Source organism: Spermophilus citellus (assembly GCF_964194105.1).
Source record: "Spermophilus citellus genome assembly, chromosome: 8".
Classification (NCBI taxonomy): Eukaryota; Metazoa; Chordata; class Mammalia; order Rodentia; family Sciuridae; genus Spermophilus; species Spermophilus citellus.
The window spans coordinates 106311708-106334625 of record NC_138189.1 but is presented as its reverse complement, the minus strand read 5'-3'; the positions used below and the strand labels follow the sequence as shown (position 1 = coordinate 106334625).

The 22918-nt window shown below is 35.3% G+C and overlaps 1 protein-coding gene across 1 annotated transcript; it reads right to left on the bottom strand.

Moving 5' to 3' along the window:
• Window positions 1-1929: 1929 nt before the first annotated feature.
• Window positions 1930-22222, bottom strand: LAMTOR3 (late endosomal/lysosomal adaptor, MAPK and MTOR activator 3). Its single transcript, XM_081304936.1, has 7 exons — window positions 22050-22222; window positions 21674-21719; window positions 20008-20042; window positions 12493-12551; window positions 10947-11080; window positions 9266-9329; window positions 1930-7812 (listed from the first exon to the last, which is right to left on the bottom strand). The coding sequence occupies exons 2-7, from the start codon at window positions 21680-21682 to the stop codon at window positions 7739-7741; spliced, it is 375 nt and encodes a 124-aa protein (XP_081161062.1). The 5' UTR covers window positions 21683-21719; window positions 22050-22222; the 3' UTR covers window positions 1930-7738.
• Between the last annotated feature and the right edge of the window lie 696 nt (window positions 22223-22918).

Sequence of the window (22918 nt, the reverse complement as noted above, 5' to 3'; positions counted from 1 at the left end):
GCAGCCAAATGTTACAATTTAGTTCACAAGGACCTTGATCACATTTCCTCCCACAAGACATTACACTGGTCCATTACATTGATGACATTATGCCAAATGAACAAGTAGCGAAAACCATAAGCACTTTGGAAAGATATTTTTGTCTCAGACCATGGGAAATAAATCCAATAAGAATTCAGGTGCTTTCCATCTAAGTGAAATTTCTGAGAGTTCAATGGCATGGAGCCTGTCAAGATTTTTTGTTTCCCTGTACTGGGAATTGAACCCAGGGCTTCACATGCCGGGCAAGCAATATACAACTGAGCTACCATTCCTAATCACTTTAAAATTTTTTTAATTTGGAACAGGGTCATGCTGAGTTGCCCAACCTGGCCTTGAACTTACACTCCTCCTGCCTCAGACTCCTGAGTAGCTGGGCTTACACAACAAGCCACAGTGCCCAGCAAGGTTTCTCTTAATAGCAAGAATAATTTACATTCAACTGCTCCACAACCAAAAATGTGGCACGATACTAATGGATTTTTTGGATTTAGAAGACAACATATGTCATCTTGCTTATGGAATTCAATGGTCTTACCATCCTGAAGCAGCTGGCTTGACAGCACGGTGGAATGGCCTTGATACTACATATGTTTAAATTACATGTAAATAATATTTTTTCCATAGCCAAGATGCAGAGTTATGGAATCAAGAGGTGGGAATGAAAGCAGCATCTCTCAATATTATCCCTAGTGTCCACTAGCACAATTTTTTGCTTTCTGTTCCCGTGTTCTTATACTCTGCAGATCTAGAAGACTTTGTTCCAAAGAGGAATGCCTCCACTAGGAGACACAATAATGATTCTATTAAACTGGATGGGCTGTCACTCTTAACAATTTAGGCTCCTTGTTTCTGAATCAACAGATAAAGAAAGCAATTACTGTAATGGCAGGGGTTAGTGTCCTTAGTATTAGGGGAAAGTTGGCTGTTACTCCACAAAGGAAGTTAAAAAAAAATGTAAGTCTGGAATACAGAAGCTCTGCCAAGGGAACCTTAGTACCATCAACCCCTATGATTAAAACAATGAAAACTTACAAAACCGAATTCAGGCAGGACATCTAATGGCTCAGATTATTTAGGAGTAAAGATCTAGATTAGCCCACCAGGCAGAGCCAACAACAGCCAACATGCTTATTGAGAACAAAGGGAATATGGAGTAGATCATGAAAGGTAGCTACAATCACCAGCCAAAAACATGTCCAGTTGGCAGAACTAGGACTGTGATTACATATTTCCTTTTTTTTTTTTTTTTTGCTGTTTGTGTAACATATTATACACAAACGTATAGGTTGACTACCTTCTTTCTTCTCTCCCATATCCTCTTATTATAATCTTTTTTTTTTTTTTCTGGTACCAGGTATTGCTTAACCACTGAGCTACATCCCCAGTGCTCCCCCAACCCTTTTTTAATACATTTTATTTCAAGACAAAGTCTCACTGAGTTGCCAAGTGCCTGGCTAATCTGCTGAGGCTGGCTTTGAACTCAAGATCCTCCTGACTCCGAAGGTACTGGGATTACAGGCATGCACCCCCTGGTCATATTTTTTTTATAATCTTACATAAAATGTACTAATAGCAGTTGACCTTACAACACAGAATAGCAAGGAGAAAACTGAGCATCACCCATGAACCTCACATCTTCCTTTGGAGAATGGTTGCATATTCTGGGAATCCTCTAATGGAATTATTCTTGGTTGTATGTAGAATAGTTGTATCAGGTTAGAAATATGATTTAGTTATTATTTTTATTTTGAAGTTAAAATATGGTTTGAGATACATACAGATGCCAAGATAACTAGGAGTGGACTCTGAGGTTGTTTGATGTGCCAACTTGGCAAGTGCTTTAGTCAACTTTTTTGCTGCTGTGAATAAAAGACTCCACCAGCAAAATTGTTAAGGAGGAAAAATTTATTTGAGGGCTCATGGTTTCAGAGGTCTCAGTCCATAGACAGCCAGCTCCATTCCTCAGGGTTCAAGGTGCGGCTTAACATCAAGATGGAAGAGTGGCATAGGAAAGCAGCTCACGTGATGGTCAGAGAACAGAGAGACACTCCAGTCACCAGATACAAAATTTATACCCTGAGACCATGCCCCCAGGGACTCACATCCTCCAGCCACACCCTACCAGCCTTCAGTTACCACTCAGTTAATTCCCATCAGGGGACTAATTCATTGATTGTATTGAGGCTCTCATAATCCAATCATTTCTCCCCTAAATATTCTTGCACTGTCTCCGACTTTAGCTTTTGGGGGACATTTCACATCCAAACGATAACAGCAAGGATATACTGTTATTATTCAATCAAACATGAATCTAAATGTGATTATGAAGGTATTTTGTGATTATGAAGGTTAGTAAGATGTGCTTACTAACTACAATCTCTTGAATTTAAGTCAAAGAGATTATTCTCCATAATGTGGGGAGGACTCCTCCAATCAGTTAAATGGCCATAAGAGCAAAACTGAGGTTTCCAGGAGGAAAAAATTCTACTTCAAAACCACAGTAGCAGGTCTTGCCTGAAATTTTCAGCCTTCCAACATGTTACACAATTGGACTTGCCAGTCCTCACAAATATATAAACCATTCCTTGAAATAAACAGGATAAATATATATTCTACTTGTTCCACTTCTTTAAAGGACCCTAATACAATTTTCTTCCCAAATTATCTCATAATTCTGTTTCTTGCCGAAATATTTTTATTAATTCATTTTTATTATTTTTGAATAGTTAAAAATTCAAAAAGTACAATGAAGTTTACAGTGAAAAGGCTCACTCCTGAACAGATAACCAGGTAATCTTCCACTAATTCTTTCTTTCATGCACCTCTTCGGAGATTATCTAAATATACAAATCATCTATCATAAACAACTTATGAATATACACATATATTTTTCTTCATACACATTTTATCATGTCAGTTTCAAACCATGCTTTTTTCAATGAACATTATGCCTTGGAGATCATTTCATTTCAATACCTGAAGCACTTCCTTATTTCTTTCTCTATTGGGAAAATGTAGCAATTTATTTCACCAAACCTCTATCTACAGTGGGAGATTTGAGAGTGAAAAGAGCACTATAAACAATTATGCCAGAAACAAAAGTACATATATATTGGTGTTGTTCAAAAAACCAGAATTTGCCATTATCCTATCAAGGGTAGATATTTAGGTAGCTTCCAACCTTTGACAGTATCAAGTTGCAAAGTCTAGGCTTATAAATATGTAATCTCACACCTCTATATGCATTGGTAGGACAAATTGCTGGAAATAGAATAGCTGGACCAAAGATTGTGTTACTTCTACTAGCAAGACACAAAAAAATCTGTCACACTTAATGAATAATTCCTCCCCATTAATTTATGATGCCATCTTTATAATGTTTTCAGTCCTTTACAAAATTTTAGGAAAATTGTTTTGGGATTAGTTCATTCCATTGATCTACCTAGTTTTATACCATGCAACTAGTTTCATACTGCCTTCTAAAAATGATCTAGCTTTTTTCCCTCCACTTATTTGTGCATTATTGTTGTACATAATGACGGGATTTGTTTTTACATATTAGTACATGTGCACAGTACATGGCCAACAGCCCTCCCTAGCACATCCCCATTCTCTCCCCTTGGTTCCCTTCCTCTATTCTGATAGCCCTTTGGTTTTCATGTGATCACCTCTACATTTTCCTTTCCTTTTTCATCTCTAGCTTCCACTTATGAGGGAAACCATATTACACCTGACCTTCTGAGTTTGGCTTATTTTGCTTAATATAATGTTCTCAAGTTCCCTCCATTTTCCTGCAAATGACATAATTTCATTTTTTCCTTATTGCTGAATAAAACTCCACTGTGTATATAAAGCACATTTTCTTTATCCATTCATCTGTTGGTGGATATCTAGGCTGGTTCCATAGTTTGGTTATTGTGTACAGTGCTGCTATAAACATGGGTATGCACATATCACTATAATATGATGATTTGGGGGGGGGGGGCGGTTCCTGGGGTTTTGAACTCAGGGGCACTGAACCACTGAGACACATCCCCAGCCATATTTTGTGTTTTATTTAGAGACAGGTTTTCACCGAGTTGCTTAGTGCTTCATCGTTGCTGAGGCTGGATTTAAACTCCTGATTTTCCTGTCTCAGCTTCCAGTGCTGCTGGTATTACAGGCATGCACCACCACACCTGGAAAATTCTTTAGGACTAATACTAAGAAGAGGTATAGCTGGTTTATATGGCGGTTCCATGCCTAGTGTTTTGAAGAACCTCCATACTGATTTCCATAGTGGTTGTACTAATTTACAATCCTAACAGTGTAAAAATGTTCTTTTTCCTCTATATCCTCCCCAGCATTTATTATTGTTTGGATTCTTGATGACCACAATACTGACTGAAATGAGATGAAATCTCAGTGTAAATTTGATTTGCATTTCCCTACTTGCTAATGATGTTGAACACTTTTCCATGTATTTGCCATCTATATTTTTTCTTTTGAGAAGCGTCTGTTTAATTCATTTGCCCATTTATTAATTGGGGATTTTTTTGGTGTCGAGTTCTTTATGTATTCTAGATATTAATCCTCTGTCAGAAGAGTAGCTAGCCAAGATCTTTTCCAATTCTGTAAATCCTCTCTTCACATTCTTATTTCTTCTGTGCAGAAGCTTTTTAATTTGATGCCATACCATTTCCTGAGCTTTTGGGGTCCCATTAGAGAAAAGTTGTTGCCTATGCCTCTATGTTGAAGTGTTGACATTATGCTTTCTCCTAGCAATTGCATAGTTTCTGGTTTAATTTCTATACCTTTGAGTTGATTTTTGTGCAGGCTATGAGATAAGGGTCTAGTCTCATTCTTCTATATATGGCCACCCAGTTTTCCCAGCAGCATTTGTTAAAATGGCTGTCACTTCTCCAGTGTTTTTGGCAACTTTGTCAAAGATCAGATGACTATAATGCCTTTGTGTCTTCTACTCTGTATCACTGGTCTACCATTTGTTTTATACAAGTACTTTGAAGTTTTTGTTACTATAGATCTTTACTAATTTGAAGTTAGGTATTGTGATGGTTCCAGCATTGCTCTTTGACTTAAGAATTGCTTGGCTATTCTGGGTCTTATTCTTCCAAATAAATTCAAGGACCAATTTTTTTTCTAGTTCTGTGAAGAATGTCACTGGTATTTTGATGGGGACTGCAGTGAATCTGTATATTGCTTTTGGTACTGTGGCCATTTTAACAGTATTAATTTTTCCTATTCATGAACTAGGGATGTCTTTCTATCTTTCTTCAATATTCTATAGTTTTCAATGGAGAGGTGTTTCACTGCCTTCATTAGATTATTCCTAGGATTTTTTTTGGGGGGGGCACATTGTGAATGGGATTGGTTCCCTGATTTCTTCCTTAGCAGATTTATTTTTGGATATAGGAAGGTTACTGATTTATGTATATTAATTTTATAATCTATTACTTTGCTGAATTTATTAGCTCTAGTAGTCTTTTGATGGAGTTTTTTGGATCTTCTAAGTGTAGGATCATATCATCAGCAAACAGTGAGAATTTGACTTCTTCCTTTTCTATTTTTATTCCTTTTATTTCCTTCTCTTGATAAAATAACCTAGTTTCATGTTACTTTTTCAAAATACTTGGGGATTTTCACCAAACTGTAGACTAATTTATTTATTATACCCTCTCAAATAGAATAGGAACAGTGGTAACATGCAAAGATTTACTACATTTATTAGTTTTTCCTGGAGTTTTAAATTTATTACCCTCAAATTAAAATTGAGCCACCTCATTTCTAAAACACTGCTTCATATACCATTTCATCATCAAGACATTATTAGATAATGATTTAGATAATGGAAATTCTATATTTAAATGTGCTTTTCTAATGTTTAATTAGGTTGTAACAATTAAACTACTTATAGTTTCCTATAGAGAAAACACTATCTGGCTGGGCATGTTGGTGCATGTCTGTAATATCAGTGGCTTCGGAGGCTGAGGCAGGATGATTGCAAGTTCAAAGCCAGCCTCAGTAATGGCAACTAAGGTCTCACTAAGCAACTCAGTGAGGATGTGGCTTAGTGGTTGAGTGCCCCCAAGTTCAATCCCTAGTACTCCCCCCAAATAAACAAACAAAAAGCCTATCTGGTTGCTATTACTTTTTTTGTAAAGCATAGTTTTTGTCCATTTTATTTTTGAAGTGCTAGAGTCTGAACTCAGGGCCTTGAAAATGCTAGGCAAGCACTCTACCACTGAGCTACATCCCTAGCCCTCTAGTCCACTTTAACTGCTCCTGTTTTGTGATTCTACAATATCTTCTATACGGCTTTATTACAGCATGTTCTATACTTGTTTGGTAAAAACAATAATTTCTTTAAAGGAGGATATCACAAGTTAATCTCATATTTGTGTTGGAAAGGAGGAGGAAGGAAAAGCAGCACACTGCTTGCCTGAATGCTTCACTACATAATTTTAGGGACTGCATTCAAAAACATTCCATTGTGAAAGTCAACCTCCAGGGTGGAGAAATATGGTATGAATAATGCTTCTTAGAACTGTGCAGTGTGGAAGCGCTGAGGACTGGCACATAGGAGGTGCTCAAAGTATATGTACTGAATTACACTAGTGACAAACTAATTATCAAAGAACCTAGAAGGAAATTAAAAACCTGAAAGATGTACTGCATTCCTTCTGAACCTAAAAAGGTCATATACTAGAACTGTGATACTTATTTCAAGGAGATATTAGGCTCACAGATGAGGTTTGTTTTCTAATTGACAGTTTACACTTGGTAAAACAATCTTAAGATCAATACCTGAAAGAAATGTTCAAAACTTATTTGTGTAGTTGAATGAATGAATTAATTATGTTATTTACACTCTGGGGAAAAGTCTGAAAAAACAAATATCTATATGGTGCTCAAACTATATTTTAAAAAATACTATTTTATTTAAACTCATGTATGAAAAAAGACTATACTATCATGTTTATATACATACTGATACTGGAAACAGAATTCAATAACAAATCACATTTGAATTTTATAAGATACACAAACATTAAAACACTGATTGGTTATAGAAAGCAAAGTAGGAAAAAAAAACACCATAAGCTATAATTTTTCTTTTCATTAAAGAGCAGCACCCTCTGAGAAGAATGAAATTAGTAATCTTCATCTATACTACAAAATAATATATCCAAATGAACGTTAGTGATTGTACTGATTTTATTACTTTTACTAAGCTACTTTGTCTTCCTCACATCAATGTAAAGAAATAAAACAATATAAAGAAAAATATGTCATTATTATTCACAATAAAAAGGGTCTGCTGCATTCCTGCAGGCCTGGGAGTATTGTACAATAGGGAGCACATAATGGCTCAAGTGGATCAATGTACCATTTTGATTCTGATCCACTGAATAGAAACTCATTTATATCTGGTGACTGGACAAACTCCATGGGAGCTGTGATAGACTGAACCATTTCTGTGGTATCCCCAGATCTCACTAAATAAGAAAAGACCTTATGAAAGTAAATATAACAATTGATCTGTCTATACATTATAGGCTCTTTCTTTAGTATAAGGTGGGGGAAAAGGGGCCTTTTCGAGTACATAGATAAAAGTATTATTGTGTTCTAAAGATTGCTGGATTGATATTGTATTGTTACAATAAAGACCATGTACACATCAGAAACCATTTTTCCATTAAGAAACTTCCACAACTTTTATCAATTCTTCAAATAATGGAGCAAGTTCCTTTTCTAGGTTGACAATTAGTCCTAAAACAAAGAGATTTGAAGAATTAGAAAATGTCAGAAAAATGTTCCTGAAAGTCATTAACTTAAATTCCCCCTTTTCCAAAATTTAGTTGCTAAAAAGTAAATCAGGCACATTTTCCCAGAAATAAAACAATTATTCTAATTATGAATAAAGTAACCCCAAATCCTATGTTCCATTTTCATCTATTATTAAAAAGTACATGGATAAAAAATATTTGTTTCTATTAGTAGATACAGATGAATTATATGCACTGTAATTTGTTAAAGAGTTTTGAAAAGAAAATCTTAATTTATCTGTTTCAAAATACGCACTGATTGACGATAATACACATTATTTTTACTAAATAAGAAATTTTTTTTCCTGAGCATATGTTAACATTACATCAAAAGAGGTAAGTGGGCTACTTCAATATTGATCAAAGGACAACAAAACTGAATACATTCAATAAAGCTAAGACATAAATGGGTATTTCAAATGAAACAATAAAGACAAATGGTAGAGTATAAAACATATTTACATGTTCAATGATAAATCTCAGAGAAAAACTCACCTAGAAATTAGCATACCTAGCATTCCCTTAATTTAGGTTCTAAGTACTGTCTGTACATTATACAACGTATAATAACTCGATTATTTAGTATGGGATAACTTGTGACTTAAAAAAATCTCACTTTACCCAAATAGGTGTGAAATATATCAACCAAACTAAACAATACCATTATTTTACACATATACACTCAGTGAAGGGTATCGGATATCATAGAATTTTACTATTCTCTATAGAAAGTACAGCTTCTTAGTATTTGTTCTCAAATTCTTCAGCACTTAAGAATGGGAATGTCTTCATTCTATTAATGCTCTTTAAATTCTCAATCATCTTTCCCACCATCATTATCAATTTAAAAAATTCTAATTTAATTTGATTGGTCTATATGGAGGTAAATCATCTTTGATTATTCTGTGGGTTTTGTTTGGTTATCTTCTCCACCCTGTTTCCTTAAACTATTTTAATATGAACAAGATGTAGCACTCAGGATAACACTTAACTTCCTTCCTATCTCAAAAACTTTATTTGCTTTTTGAACTAGAAAATAAGCTCATAAGATATAGAAAGCAAATATCAGCTCTATTATACAGATATGGAAACCAAGATTCAGAGAAATTATTTCCCAAAGTCAAGGGAAGTAAATGTCAGAGCTAGGCAGTTTTCAGAATTGAAATTTATTATTTTTATTACACTGCACAGATACAGTAATATAAAGAATTAAAAGCTATATTTAAGGGGCTGGGGTTGTAGATCAGTGGCAGAGCACTTGCCTAGCACGTATGAGGCACTAGGTTCAATCGTTAGCATCATATAAATATAAACAAAATAAAGGTTTGCTGTTCACCTGCAAGTACAAAAATAATTTTTTTTTAAAAAAAGCTATATTTAAGGTAACAAAAACACACCTGTATTGGCATTGCTGCTGGCTATGAAACTCACCACCAAAGGCAAACGATTGAACTGAACCACCTACAAAGAAAATAAGATCTAAATAATGTTACATTGTAAAAATGTAGTGTAACTCAACTGAAATTCTGAATCTTTCAAAAATTTTTAAATAGGCAATGTTATTAGCCTAACCTGGTATATTATATTATAAAATATAATCTCAAAGTAAATATTTCCAAAAAATGGACATACTTGTTATCTTTTAGAGACATTAATACCACTTAGCCCAAAAAGTTTTCAAGGTGAAAGTTTTCAAGTATTAGTTATATAACAGAGGTTCAATGAATAATTGATAATAGCTAAAGGTAATAATTTCGTAGTCATTCAAGTACAGCAATCCCCCACCCTTATCTGTAGTATCCCTTTCTAAGGTTTCCAATACCCACAATACAACCATGTTACAAAAATATTAAGTGGAAAATTCCAAATATAACTCATAAATTTTAAATCGTATGCCATTCTAATAGCATGATGAAATATCATACTGTACCACTCTATTCTGGCCAGGAAGTGATTAGCCCTTTATTCAACATATCCAAAATGTATATGCTGCTATCCACTTTAGTCACTTAGTAGTCATTTTTGATCAGCTTGATTGTCATGGTAGTGCTTGTGTTAAAGTAACCTATGGGCTCAAGATGCAAAAAGCAATGTTGGCAATTCAGATATGCCAAAAAGAAGCCATAAAGAGCTTCCTTTAAGTGAAAAGATGAAAGTTTTCACTTAATAAGAAAAAAAGTTATACACTAAGGTTGCTAAGACCGATGGCAAGTTATATTGTTAATCTCTTACTGTGCCTAATTTATAAACTAAACATTATCAACTTAAATTAACTTCTTTTTAAAAAACTGAGCTTCAACTAATTCTTATTGGTGAGTAGGTCAGATGATTTGATTATTTGTCCTAATACGTGTGAAAAATACATAATTTTAAAATTTAAAATGTCATTATATGTCATCCGTGGCAAATGAGTTATATCCGAGGAAACATGTCTCTAAAGCAAAAGGGATTAAATTATTCTTAAGAAAATGTAGCTGGAGATCAAGAGACATGTAACAACATGGGCCTTCAAAAAATAAAAGCACAATTTTAATTTCTTCCCCACAAATAATAACTTCATTTGTTATATATGCATTTCAAATAACAGAATTTACAACAATAGGGGCTAGAGATGTGGTTCAGTGCTAGAGTTCTTGCCTACCATGCATGAAGCCCTGGGTTTGATCCCCAGCACACACAAAAAAAGGGCAATAATAACAAATTTAAATAACATCCATTTGACTTTCAAAGAAATAATTTTATATGTCACAACAACAAAAAAGTGTATTGTTTGAGAAATCATAGCTGTTTATTTAGCTAATGGCACCATCTACTGGAGTTAACAATGATCTAACTTACCCTGGAGTTAACAGTGATCTAACTTACCCTTTTGGAGATGACATGTTCTTTATTTTAAAATCATTTAAGAAACCTTAAGGAAATTACTACAGTTTTAACATAACCAACTTAAAGGTTAAAATTTTAAAATTTCATCCCCTTCAAAACTAAATATTTAGCATCACAACACAGGGCTATTTTATATTAAAGATAGCAAAGGATAATTAAAATCAGGAAACTATTTGAGAATAATGAACTTACCTGGTAAGAGTTATAGTAACATATAATGCTTTTATTTTTTGAAAGCCCAAGTTTACTACCTTGGTCAGTAGCAAGGGCAAAAGTAGATAAGAAACCAGGTCTCAAAGCATGTTCTGGAGCATTATCATTGGCCACTGGAAAAATAAGCAATTTAAGTAAAAATTATGCAAAGAATGTGGTACAGAGATTTACATCACTCCCTTTTAAAAATAAATCCATAAAAAACTGAGCAAAAAGTTACATTTTACAATATTAAAAACCATACTACTAAACTGGGTCTCATAAACTTAGATGGGAAAAACTGCTTAATCAGAAGTTCAGTGATAATAACTAAGGGAGAAAATGGTGATTCTTGCATTTTAAAATTTTTAATAAAAATAAAAATGTCTGTGCTGGGTGTAGTAGTGCACACCTGTAATCCCAGTGACTCTGGAGGCTGTGGCAGGAGAATCTCAAGTTCAAGGCCAGTCTAAGCAACTTTAGAAGGCCCTAAGCTACTTATGAGACCCTGTCTCAAAATATAAAATAAAAAGAACTGGAGATGTAGCTCAGTAGTCAAGTGCCCCTGGGTTAAATCCCCAGTACCCCACCCCCCAAAAAAGTTCATATTTTTTTTGCTATCTATCTAAGACATAAACCATAATCAACACATTCAATAAACTGAATATTCTGGTTATCCAAGAGCTGTGCTAGAATAAAATAATGAAAAAAAAACTACAAAAACTTTAGCACTCATAAAGCCCAGAGCAGCAGCATCTCTAATAAACATTAATAATCCCAGAAGTGGCCGGGCACAGTGGCGCACACCTGTAATCCCAGTAGCTCAGGAGGCTGAGGCAGAAAGATTGTGAGCTCAAAGCCAGCCTCAGCAACTTAGTGAGGCACTTAGCAATTCAGAGACCCTGTCTCTAAATAAAATATTAAAAAAGGGATGGGAATGTTGCTCAGTGGTTAAGCACCCCTGGATTCAATCCTTAGCACATACACAAAAAAATTAAATAAATAAATCCCACAAGTGGCTACTTGTTTCAAGTTTCTCACTTTATTGTCATGAGCAACTAATAAAAAAAAAAAAAGGCCTGAATGGAGTTGACTGTATTAATAAGTGCTGAGTGCAAGGCATTATTACATAGATCCTTGGGAGAACCTTAGAGCTAAACAATCATCAGAGATTATTCTATTCAAAGTCCTCATTACAAAACTAAGAATGGGCAGTGGCCTGACTATGGTCACCCATGTTGTGTGGTGGGTTAGAAAACATGCTGGACTACACATCAGGAAATGATGGTTTCTAGTATTTCCTTGTCACTGATTCACGTGCAACTCTGGATCAGCAATGTACTCTTTTCATTTGATCATCTTCATTTATAAAAGTAAAGAACTAAACCAGGAGACTTCTAACCTTTTAATTCTAAAGTCTAAAAGCAAAGATTTCTCCTAGAACTAGACCATCTTCTGAATTTGTTGAAATAATTTTTATATATTTGCCTTCTGCACTAATCAGATGTAAATACATTTTTAGTCCAGAGCAAATATTCATGTTTACCTTTAATTACAGGTACTCCATCTCTATCTGACACAACAATAGCATGGAGTCCTTCAACACTAGAAAAAGAAAAAAGGTAAAATATTATAAAATATTCCATTTTTCTCAAAATACATACCTCAAACTCATAATGGTAATTCTCATGTATTTCTGAAAAAATGACTGAGGTCTCAATTATTAATATACTATGCTCCTATAATGTGTTTGCTAAAACTCTTTCAAAAACTGAATGAATTGGTATCACTAACATGTTTAAAATCTTTACATGTTTGTATTATTTAGGTAAAGATCTAAAAAGCTAATTCTCCATTAAAATTGCTAATGGATTATCATTCCATGGTTTATTTAAGCAGAAAAGGTTATTAGTGTAGGGTTATAGGATTAAAAAAAAAAAAAAAGAAAAACACCTTTCCCTTTCTCTCATTCCTTCTAATATGTATAACTAATTAAAACAAATAAAAAAACAATGATGAAGTAACTGTGTATCATACTATTTTATACTATATCATTACTGATATTATTTAATCCTGAAATTATCTATGATTAAAATATATTTTAGAAAAATAATAAAACAAATATATTCTTCTAATCTCAAAACTAGGTCATATAAACACGTATCCTATAGAATCACACATGCAAATCATCTTGTGAAGTTATAAACAGCAACATAACTTGAAAGGAAGGGCAAGTTAAATAAGTAATAATGATATACACATACAATGACATACAATGTAATATTATGTAGACTTAAACAACAAAGTTCTTTGTGTGCCAGGAGGGAATAATCTCAAAGTATATTCTTCCAAGTGAAAAAATATCAAGTTTTGAATACAATGTGTAAAAGAAACAACAACTTATATAATGTAATGTGAAGGCTTGTTTTTGTGTGTATAAATACACATGCTTACATTCCTTATTAAGTGTAGGTACATAAAAAATAACAACAGTCATCTCTAACAGGGAAACTGTGTGGCTGGAGCACAAGGATAGGAAGCTTTTCACTCTATGTTCCTGTTAATATTTTCTTTTGCAGTGCTAGGGAAATAACCTAGGGCTTCAGGCATTCTAGGCAAGTGCTCTACCACTGAACCCATCCCCGGCTCTTCAGTTAATTTCTGTACCTTTTTTTTGAATTTTATATTGTCTACTCAAAAAATGAGCAAATTTAAAGAGGTAAAAAGAGTACTTTAAAAATGTTTAGAAAAATTTTTGCCACAACAGGTAGCTTTTTTCCCCTAATATCCATGGTAATTAACTTAAATAGCAACTAATGCACCAAAAGAAAAAAAATTGCTGGGCATGGTAGTATACAGCTGTAATCCCAGAGATTAGGGAAGCAGAATCTCCCCAATCTTTTGAGGAACCCAAATCTGAGATAGCCTAGCAATTTAGTGAGGCCCTGTTTCAACATTTAAAAAGGCAGGGGTGGGAGGTAGGGAGGAGATAACAATATAGCTTATTGTTAAGTGCCTCTGGGTTCAATCCCCAATACTAAACACTATAAATTTAAAAATAAATAAATAAAACAACTTTTCTTTTTTATCTATCTATCTATCTATCTATCTATCTATCTATCTATCTATCTAAGGGGTGGGGGATGCCAGGGATTGAACTTAGAGGTACTCAACCACCAAGCCACATCTCCAGCCCTATTTTATATTTTATTTAGAAACAGGGTCTCACTGAGTTGCTTAGCACCTTGCAATTGCTGAGGCTGGCTTTTTTTCTTCTTTTTTTCTTTTTTTATTGTTGGTCGTTCAAAACATTACATAGTTCTTGACATATCATATTTCACAGTTTGATTCAAGTGGGTTATGAACTCCCATTTTTACCCCATATACAGATTGCTGAATCACATCATTTACACTTCCATTGATTTACACATTGCCATTCTAGTGTCTGTTGTATTCTGCTGCCTTTCCTGAGGCTGGCTTTGAACTCAGATCCTTCTGTCTCAACCTTCGGAGCTGCTGGGATTACAGGAACTGGCAAAAGGATTTCCTTCTTAATGGGTTGCAAATTACAGAAATACAAGTCCAAGAAAAGAGAACAATTTGCTTACACTCTTAAAGTAACCATTTTTAGAAATCAGGTCACAAATATAAAGATACAAGTTGTTCTCAATTATAGACTGTAAACAAAGAGCTCCATAAACAGATTTACTAAAGATTAAAAATAAGTGTGATTCACTAATAGACATTATATTTTTACAAGGAATAAATTAAAATTTACGGAACATTCTGTAGAAATCTAAACTCTAAATAAAATAACCATTCTTTTTCTAAAAACAATATTAGTCAGTAATCAAAGACAACATACTGGGGCTGGGGGTATAGCTCAGTGGTAGAGCATGTGCAAGTGTGAGCTTAGTATAATAAAGGCCCTTGGTTCAATCTCCAAGCTCCCTTCCCTAACTACCCACAAAGACTTTATACTTAGCTTTTTCATATAATTATGAAATATTTGGTTATTTTAAAACAATGACAAGTTGTGATTATAAAAGCCTTTGGGTCATAGCCAGATTTTAAAATACAAATCCAAGAATGATACTTAACAGAATTCAAAAGCACACATTCTATTGATGTCTGTAGCTGACTAACTTGGCTGTTGAGAAGCACAGCGCACAGAGCGCTGAGGAATCTGTTCATAGCTAAAGATTCAAATCCATACATCTAGCAACAAATCAAAGTGCTCACACTGTTTCTTCCTTCTTTTTGTTCTTGGAATACAGTAAACCTACTTTAAGATAAGATCACAATACACAAGTAAAACTGGACTCAGTCATTATGAAAAAAAAAGATGACATTAATTCCTTTTCTGTCATTATGGAAGAATTCATTATCTTTTTACAAATATTCTTACACTGAATATACCTCTTGTAAGGGCACTATCATCTGATGTTTTTCCTTTGGTTAAAATATAAAAGAGGACTGGGGTTATGGCTCAGTGGTACAGCGCTTGCCTAGCAAGCATTAAGGCAATGGGTCTGATCCTCGGCACTACATAAAAAAATGAATAAATAAACAAAATAAAGGTACTGTGTCCATCTATAACTAAAAATATTTTTAAAAAGATAAAAGATGTCAGAATTCAAACTTGTCAATTACTTTTCAACTGTTTTTGATGAACTTTAAACATTGCTCAGAAATAAAATGAATATATTTTTAACAATTTTTTTTTTGAGAGAGAGAGAGAGAGAGAGAGAGGACAGAGAGAGAATTTTAATATTTATTTTTTAGTTTTCGGCAGACACAACATCTTTGTTTGTATGTGGTGCTGAGGACTGAACCCGGGCCGCACGCATGCCAGAGCCACATCCCCAGCCCCAATTTTTTAACAATTCTTAAGACAGCTTCATCATGCCCAGTGTCACAGTACATCAAAAGTTGATAATGTGAGATCCTCAATGTCCGAATCAATTTTGTTAGTTATAATCAGACCATGTAATTAGAATTAATTATTGCTCATCATTACCCTAGGCACATGTATGATTACACCAATGGTTCATTTCTACACCATGAGAATTGAAATGTTGCACTCCATTTGTATATTATGAACTGAAATGCATTCTGCTGTTATATACAACTAAGTAGAACAAATTAAAAAAAAAAAGAATTAATTATTGCTTTGTTTATTAGGTCTCCAGATGAATAAAGAGCATCTCAATGGTGACTATATAAGTTAAAAACACTGAATGCATTTTTTTTTTGCTTCTTCAACAAGTAGACTCTTAAAATAGCGTTTTTTAAACTGGTAAGTCTTCTAAGTGGATAAATTATGCTTTTATTCCCATATTGTGTCACCAGTATAGTAGAGTGTTCTCCCACCCCCTCAATTTAGCACCTTTCAAATGCCAGGGTTCTAACAAGATAACTACAGATAAATACAGAAAGCTTTCATTTTTGCTAGTTCCAGTTTGCATTTTTCAGTTATTATGATTTAGTTAATACCACCTCCTGCCCATAACATGGGTGGAATTTCAATTACCCTCACATATTTACTGAATTACTGCATAAACTACAAAGTTTGCTAACTCTTCACATTACCATCAAGATAACCATGTAATTAACAGATGTACTCTGTGATCTATAACCATCCACATCACTTCTTTCAAAATGTGTTCATGACTGGTCACTGGGCATCTATCATGCAGTTTACAAAGAGACATAACAAGGCATACAGCCCTTGTCTTCCAGTATAAACTATATGACACTAAAAAAAATAGATAATCTAAAGAGGGAAGTAGCCAGCAAAGATGAACTACAGAAAGGGAATGAAAAGTTAAAATGCTGGAAGTGAAATTTGAAATGATGGTAAATAGTTAACAGAAGAAAGAGCTAACAAAGGGAATGTGGACTCCATCACTGTTAGGGGGATTCTAGATACATAGCCAGAGGCACTCAGTGAAGGTAAATTTAATGACATAAATTAGGAAACCAGATATGATAAAAGTCCCAGAGAAAGTGATTCTGGAAAAAAAATAATAAAAAAATTTAAAAAATTTTTTTAGAAATTACATTAAAGGACTCAGATATTTCACAACCCTGAAATTACAAAGGATAAAAGTAGGCAGCTAATCCAAAATTATTAGACTATGACAATTCACCAAGATCTAGAAAAGAATCTAGCTCCTTCTCTGAAAGTAAATGAAAAGCATTTAAACACTGTTTTTACTTTTTATGTTTTCTTTTTTTGGTACCGGGGATTGAATCCAGAAGCTCTCTACCACTCAGTCACACCCCCAACCTGTCACCCTACCCTTTTAAATTTTGTTATTTCGATGCAGAGTCTAACTAAGTTGCTAAGGGCTTCACTGGGTTGCTGAGGCTTACCTCAAACTTGCAATCCTCCTGCCTCAGCCTCTCAAGCCACTGGAATTAAACACTGTTTTAAACTTACTCTTGATACACTTTTTTGCAAAAAAAACAAACAAAAAAAACAATAACTTAATTCTCAATGTCCCCAATGTTTTAAATTATTGTACTAAGCAATTATTCATTTTAGTATTTGTTTTCATTCCCCTAAATATTTATAAGTAACAATAAGATAATTTTTAATGTTCTTTAAAAATTTAAAGGTCATAAAACAATTGCTATTTTCCCTGATTTCTAAATTATTTTCAGCATGTATTGTCATTTCTACAGACCTATATTAGCATGCAAAGCTAGGACTTCCTGTATTGTTGATTACTGGGTTAAAACAGAATCAACAATTTGTCTCTATAGTTTGCCAACATTAGGAGGAAAAGAATACAACAAATGAATTCAAGCATTATAGTAACACAAAATCAATTACTTCATAGTTTAAAACCTCAATTTTTTTTTTCCTGAATACATGAGAAAAATATAATAGTTATAGTCAAAACCAGAAAATAATGTCATTAATTTCCAGTGATCTGAAATCAGGCAAGTTATAGGCACATTCCATTAGTAAAGCACACTGGAAATTCAAGCAAAAATTCAAATAAGGTGTTTTCCCCTATCTACAAAAATACATTGACATACACAACCTTTTATAACTTCAGATTTGGGAGATAAGAAAAAATTTTCACCACAAATTCTGCTATATTACTTTAAAGTTATTCAATAAATTCTGAATCACTTCCTTGTCAAACATGAGAATCATATACCTCTCTTGTGCCCTCAACTGAGCAAGTCTAAGTTATCTGTAAGAGTGCAGAGGAAAGCAGCACTTGCTAAGAAAGGCATTTTCTACATTAAACTAAATATGAATTTTAAATAAGTGACAAAGTCCTTTGAATTAGTAAAAATCTAAAAGAAAGTTTGTTAACCTTAATACAAGAGCTTAATTTAGAAAATAGTACATGAAGTAGATTGTGTGTAGGCCTTGTATCCTGAGCAAGAGCAACATAGGAGGCGTCATCACATTACCTGATCTCCAGACTTTATACAAAAAATTAGCATCAAAACAGACATGAAGACCAGTGGAATAGAATGGAAGAGACAAACACACAAACTTACAGTTATCTGATACTTGACAAAAGTGTCAAAAATATGTGGTGGAGAGCTGGGGTTGTGGCTCAGCAGTAGAGTGCTCATGTAGCATATGTGAGGGCCTGGGTTCCATCCTCAGCACCACATAAAAATATATACAATAAAGGTATTATGTCCAACTACAACTAAAAAATGAATATTTAAAAAATATATATGTTGGAGAAAAGATAAGCTTCTTAACAAATGTAGATGGGAATCCTGAATATCTATATGTACATGAATAAAACTAGATCCCAATCTCTCATCCTGCACAAAATTCAACATGACGTGGATCAAAGACTTAGAAATTAGACCAGAAACTTTGTAACTGCTAGAAGAAAACATAGGGTCAACACTCCATCATCATATAGGTACAGGCACTGACTTCCTTAAAAAGACCCCTAAAACTCCAGAAATATAACCAAGAATCAATAAGAGGAATGCCATCAAATTAAAAAGCTTCTGCACAGCAAAGTTTCCCCTTAAAAGTAGGAAACCATTAAGAACATAAAGAGAGAACCTACAGAATCGGAGAAAATCTTTGCCAGATACTCCTCTGATAGGGAAGATCCAAAACATAAAAAACTCAAAAAGCTTACACCAAAAAACCCCAAATAAACAAATTAATAAATGAACCAGAGAAATAAACAGAAATATCTCAAAAGAAAAAAAAAATCAGGTCAGATGCAGTGACACATGCCTATAATTCCAGCAGCTCAGGAGGCTGAGGCAGGAGGATTGCAAATTCAAAGTCAGCTTTAACAACTTAGCAAGGCCCCAAGCAACTTAGCAAGACCCTGTCTCAAAATAAATTTAGAGTTTTTTAATTTTTTTTTTTAAAGGCCTAGGATGTGGCTCAGTGTAAAACACCTCTAGATTCAATCCCTGGTAACAAACAAACAAACCAACCAACCAACCTATACTCACAGATTTCATATCACTCCAGTCAGAATGGCAATTATCAAAAACACAAGTAATAACAAATGCTGGCTAGTATATGGGGGAAAGGTATAACATAGATTGTTGGTGGGATTGCAAATTAATACCACCACTCTGGAAAGCAGTATGGAGATTCTCAAAAAACTAGGAATAGAACCACCATAGGACACAACTATCCCACTCCTTGATATTTATCTAAAAGAACTAAAATCAGCATTCTATAGCAATACAGCCACATCAATGTTATAGCAGCACAATTAACAGTAGTCAAATTATAGAACCAGCCCAGATGACCATCAAGATGAATAGATTAAAAACATATGGAATATATACACAACAGAGTTTTACTTGGCCATAAAGAATGAAATTATGTCATTGCTAGCAAATGGATAGAAAAGCCACACAACTCCTCTAGGCCTCATGTTATTTATCTGCAAACTCAAAGAAAACCACTTATGATACCTATAGTAATGTTAGATATTTAAAAGTGATAATAAATATAATACAAAATATCTTTAGAGAAATAATTTGCCTCATAAAATTAACATGCTATGAGGAAGTTATGCAATAACTGGTTTCTTACCTTGGTAACTTCTTATACAGGAAACGCTTCAGGTCCTGAAAGAGAATGTTTAAAAGTAATATTATATAGCTTCCACTGCTTTTCTAGACTTGTCCTATCCACCTTTCAGGAAACTTAAGTCATCATTCGTAACTTTTCTTGCTGGCATTTTATCTTTCTATTTCTGATTTTTATATTTACTAGTTTTATAACTTAGAGCAAGTTAACCTTTTGCCCTAAGCCTTTAGAGAAATAATTCATTATTGGTTGAAGAGATAATCATAGAACCTATATAACTATTAAAGTTTATTGAGATGTATGTATTAGTACTAGCTGTAAAGCCAGTTCATACTTTTCTTAATACATTTACTCCTGTAGCTACTGGTTTAGAATACATTATGAGCTGGGTGCCATGGCACATGCCTGTAATACCAGTGGCTTGGGAGGCTGAGACAGGAGACTCGCTGGTTCAAAGCCAGCCTCAGAAACTGTGAGGCGCTAAGCAACTCACCCTGTCTCTAAATAAAATACAAAATAGGGCTAGGGAGGGCTAGGGATGTGGCTTAGTGGTGGAGTACCCCAGAGTTCAATCTGTGGTACCAAAAAAAAAAAAAAAAAAAAAAAAAACAAAAAACAAAAAACAAAAAAAACCCCCACAAAAACAACAACAAAAAAGGAATACATTATGAACTTTTTTCTACATCCATAGACAGACTTTCCATTCTTTTTTAGAGGAAGGGTACCAGGAATTGAATTCAGGAGCACTCAACCACAGAACCACATCCCCAACCTTATTTTGTATATCTTTATTTAGAGACTGGGTCTCACTGAGTACTTAGCACCTCGCTTTTGCTGAGGCTGGCTTTGAACTCGTGATCCTCCTAGCTCAGCCTCTTCAGCGGCTGGGATTACAGGTGTATGCCACAGGGCCCAGCTCCATTGTTCTTCTTAATGATCCTAAACAAGTTAATTAATTTCTCTAAGTTTTAGCTTCCTCATATGACTAAAAGAAAAAGACAATATATCAAGTGTTTATTCTGCAGAGAACATATTTAGGACTAAAGAAATAGAAAACTTTTATAATCTGTTTTATTACACACCCTCACCTGATGAATTTCATTGTCAAACCATATATAATCGTAATCTGTACCTACATATGACTCATATCTGTTTTCCAAATCTCTAATCCGTGCTCTTCTCCAAACCTGAATGATCATTTTATTCCATGTTATCACCACCAGTTTACTTTTGCTCCCATCTTAAAAAACACACATACACACACACACACACACACACACACACACACACACACACACAGAACTTGACTTGCGATTCGTACAATGCAGCTAATGAAATTATCATGACTGCTGACTTTAAAAAGGATCCAGAGCACATGTCCTACATACTGACAGGAAAGGCATCATTTAGAATTTCAAATGGTAAATATAGACAGCCTTTTTTTTTTTTAAGGCCCAGGAGGATTGGGAAAGAGGAGAATACAATTTTCTCAACCAGAAACCCAGGACCCTTAAAATCCAATCATATTAGTCTCTCACACCTGATCCTAACCCGGAAGGGAGACCAAAAACGAAACAAAATTTCTGTTTGGGAAGCTCTACCTCTTGGTGCTCAGTAGCCTCCCCCACGCCCCCGGGGCCCTTCCGCTTGTGTGGGGGTATCAACTCACATCCGCCATGACGAACCCCTTTCTCCAGCAGGATCAATCTCCACGCCTGGAAGAGAAACTCCCTGTGACTCTCTCCTCTAGGCTTCTTCGCCCTCCCGGTGCCCCCACATTAAACGGGGGATTAAGTCCTCGTCAAGGCCGAGCATGATTCCGCAGTTCTATCTGGGACCACGGGGGCTAAGCGAGGGGGTCGGAACTTCCCAACACCCGGTCCAGTACCCAGCCTGGATGTCTCACCTTCGCCCATTGCACCCCTGCCCCCGCACCCAGAAGTCGAGGCCCAACGAGAAGAAGTGGCGGCCTCTCCTCTTCAAACTCACCACCCACTTCACCCCGGGGCCCAGGCCTGAGCACCAGGCAGAGCGGCGCCAGTTACCTGGGTTTCTTGACTGCTGGATTAGTTCAAAAGCTGTACAGAGAAGGCTCCAAAAACAGGTTCCTCGCAAAGCGCTGTCACATGATTCGTGACCTGGGCCGCGCTCCAGGAAGCACTTCGTTGGCGATGACACAGGATTTCCCGCAGAACGGGCGGAAATTGCAAGCGCTCCCAGTCGCTCCTCGGGTCCCACGCGTACTGCTTTCTGCGCCTGCGCGCTGCGCGGCTCCGCGCGGCTCAGTCTCCGGGAGGACATTGCTGTGATAGAGGTTTCCCACGGGGTAGCTGCGCCGCAGTTCCTCCGGAGAGTGCCCGTGAGGGTTCGTGTTATTGTTTCTGAAAGCTGGGTCCTTGTCTCCGATGCCAATCTAATAAGGAGGCGGCTTTGAGAAAGAGGAAAAAGATGGTTTATTGCTTTGCTAGCAAAGGAGAAATACGGAACTCCTGTCCCAAAGGCTGTGATTCTGCCCATCAGCAGCAACAGAGGGACTTTTATAGAGGAGAGATCAGGAAGGAGAAGGTTAGGGGGAAAGAAGATCAAGGAAGAGATCGGGAAGGAGAAGGTTGGGGGAAAGAATGTAGGGGAGAATATGGTTGGGAAAAAGAAAAAAAAAAAAACCTTAAGTTTCAAAGCCACAAGGGATATGGTCAAAGCATCAAGCGAACCCCTGTTACATTATGAGGCATTCTTGTGTGGAGAGGATGCATAAGTTTCATGGGTTTCTCAGGATCCCTTATCTTAAAATCTTTCATTGTAGATGAAGAAATGTGCGGGACTGGTGTTAACGACCAGCACGCACTAGATCGCCTGTGATTGGAAGTCCGAAGAACTTAGGTTTCTGATCCCAGTTGCTTACTTTCTCTCGACT

What these genes read in the sequence shown, in the direction of transcription:
- LAMTOR3 (XM_081304936.1), bottom strand. An exon ending in GTTACTATAACTCTTACCAG is followed by an intron (nt 9,330 to 10,946) that starts GTAAGTTCATTA and finishes TTTTCTTTGTAG; the next exon opens with GTGGTTCAGTTCAATCGTTT. An exon ending in CAGCAGCAATGCCAATACAG is followed by an intron (nt 7,813 to 9,265) that starts GTGTGTTTTTGT and finishes TCTTTGTTTTAG; the next exon opens with GACTAATTGTCAACCTAGAA.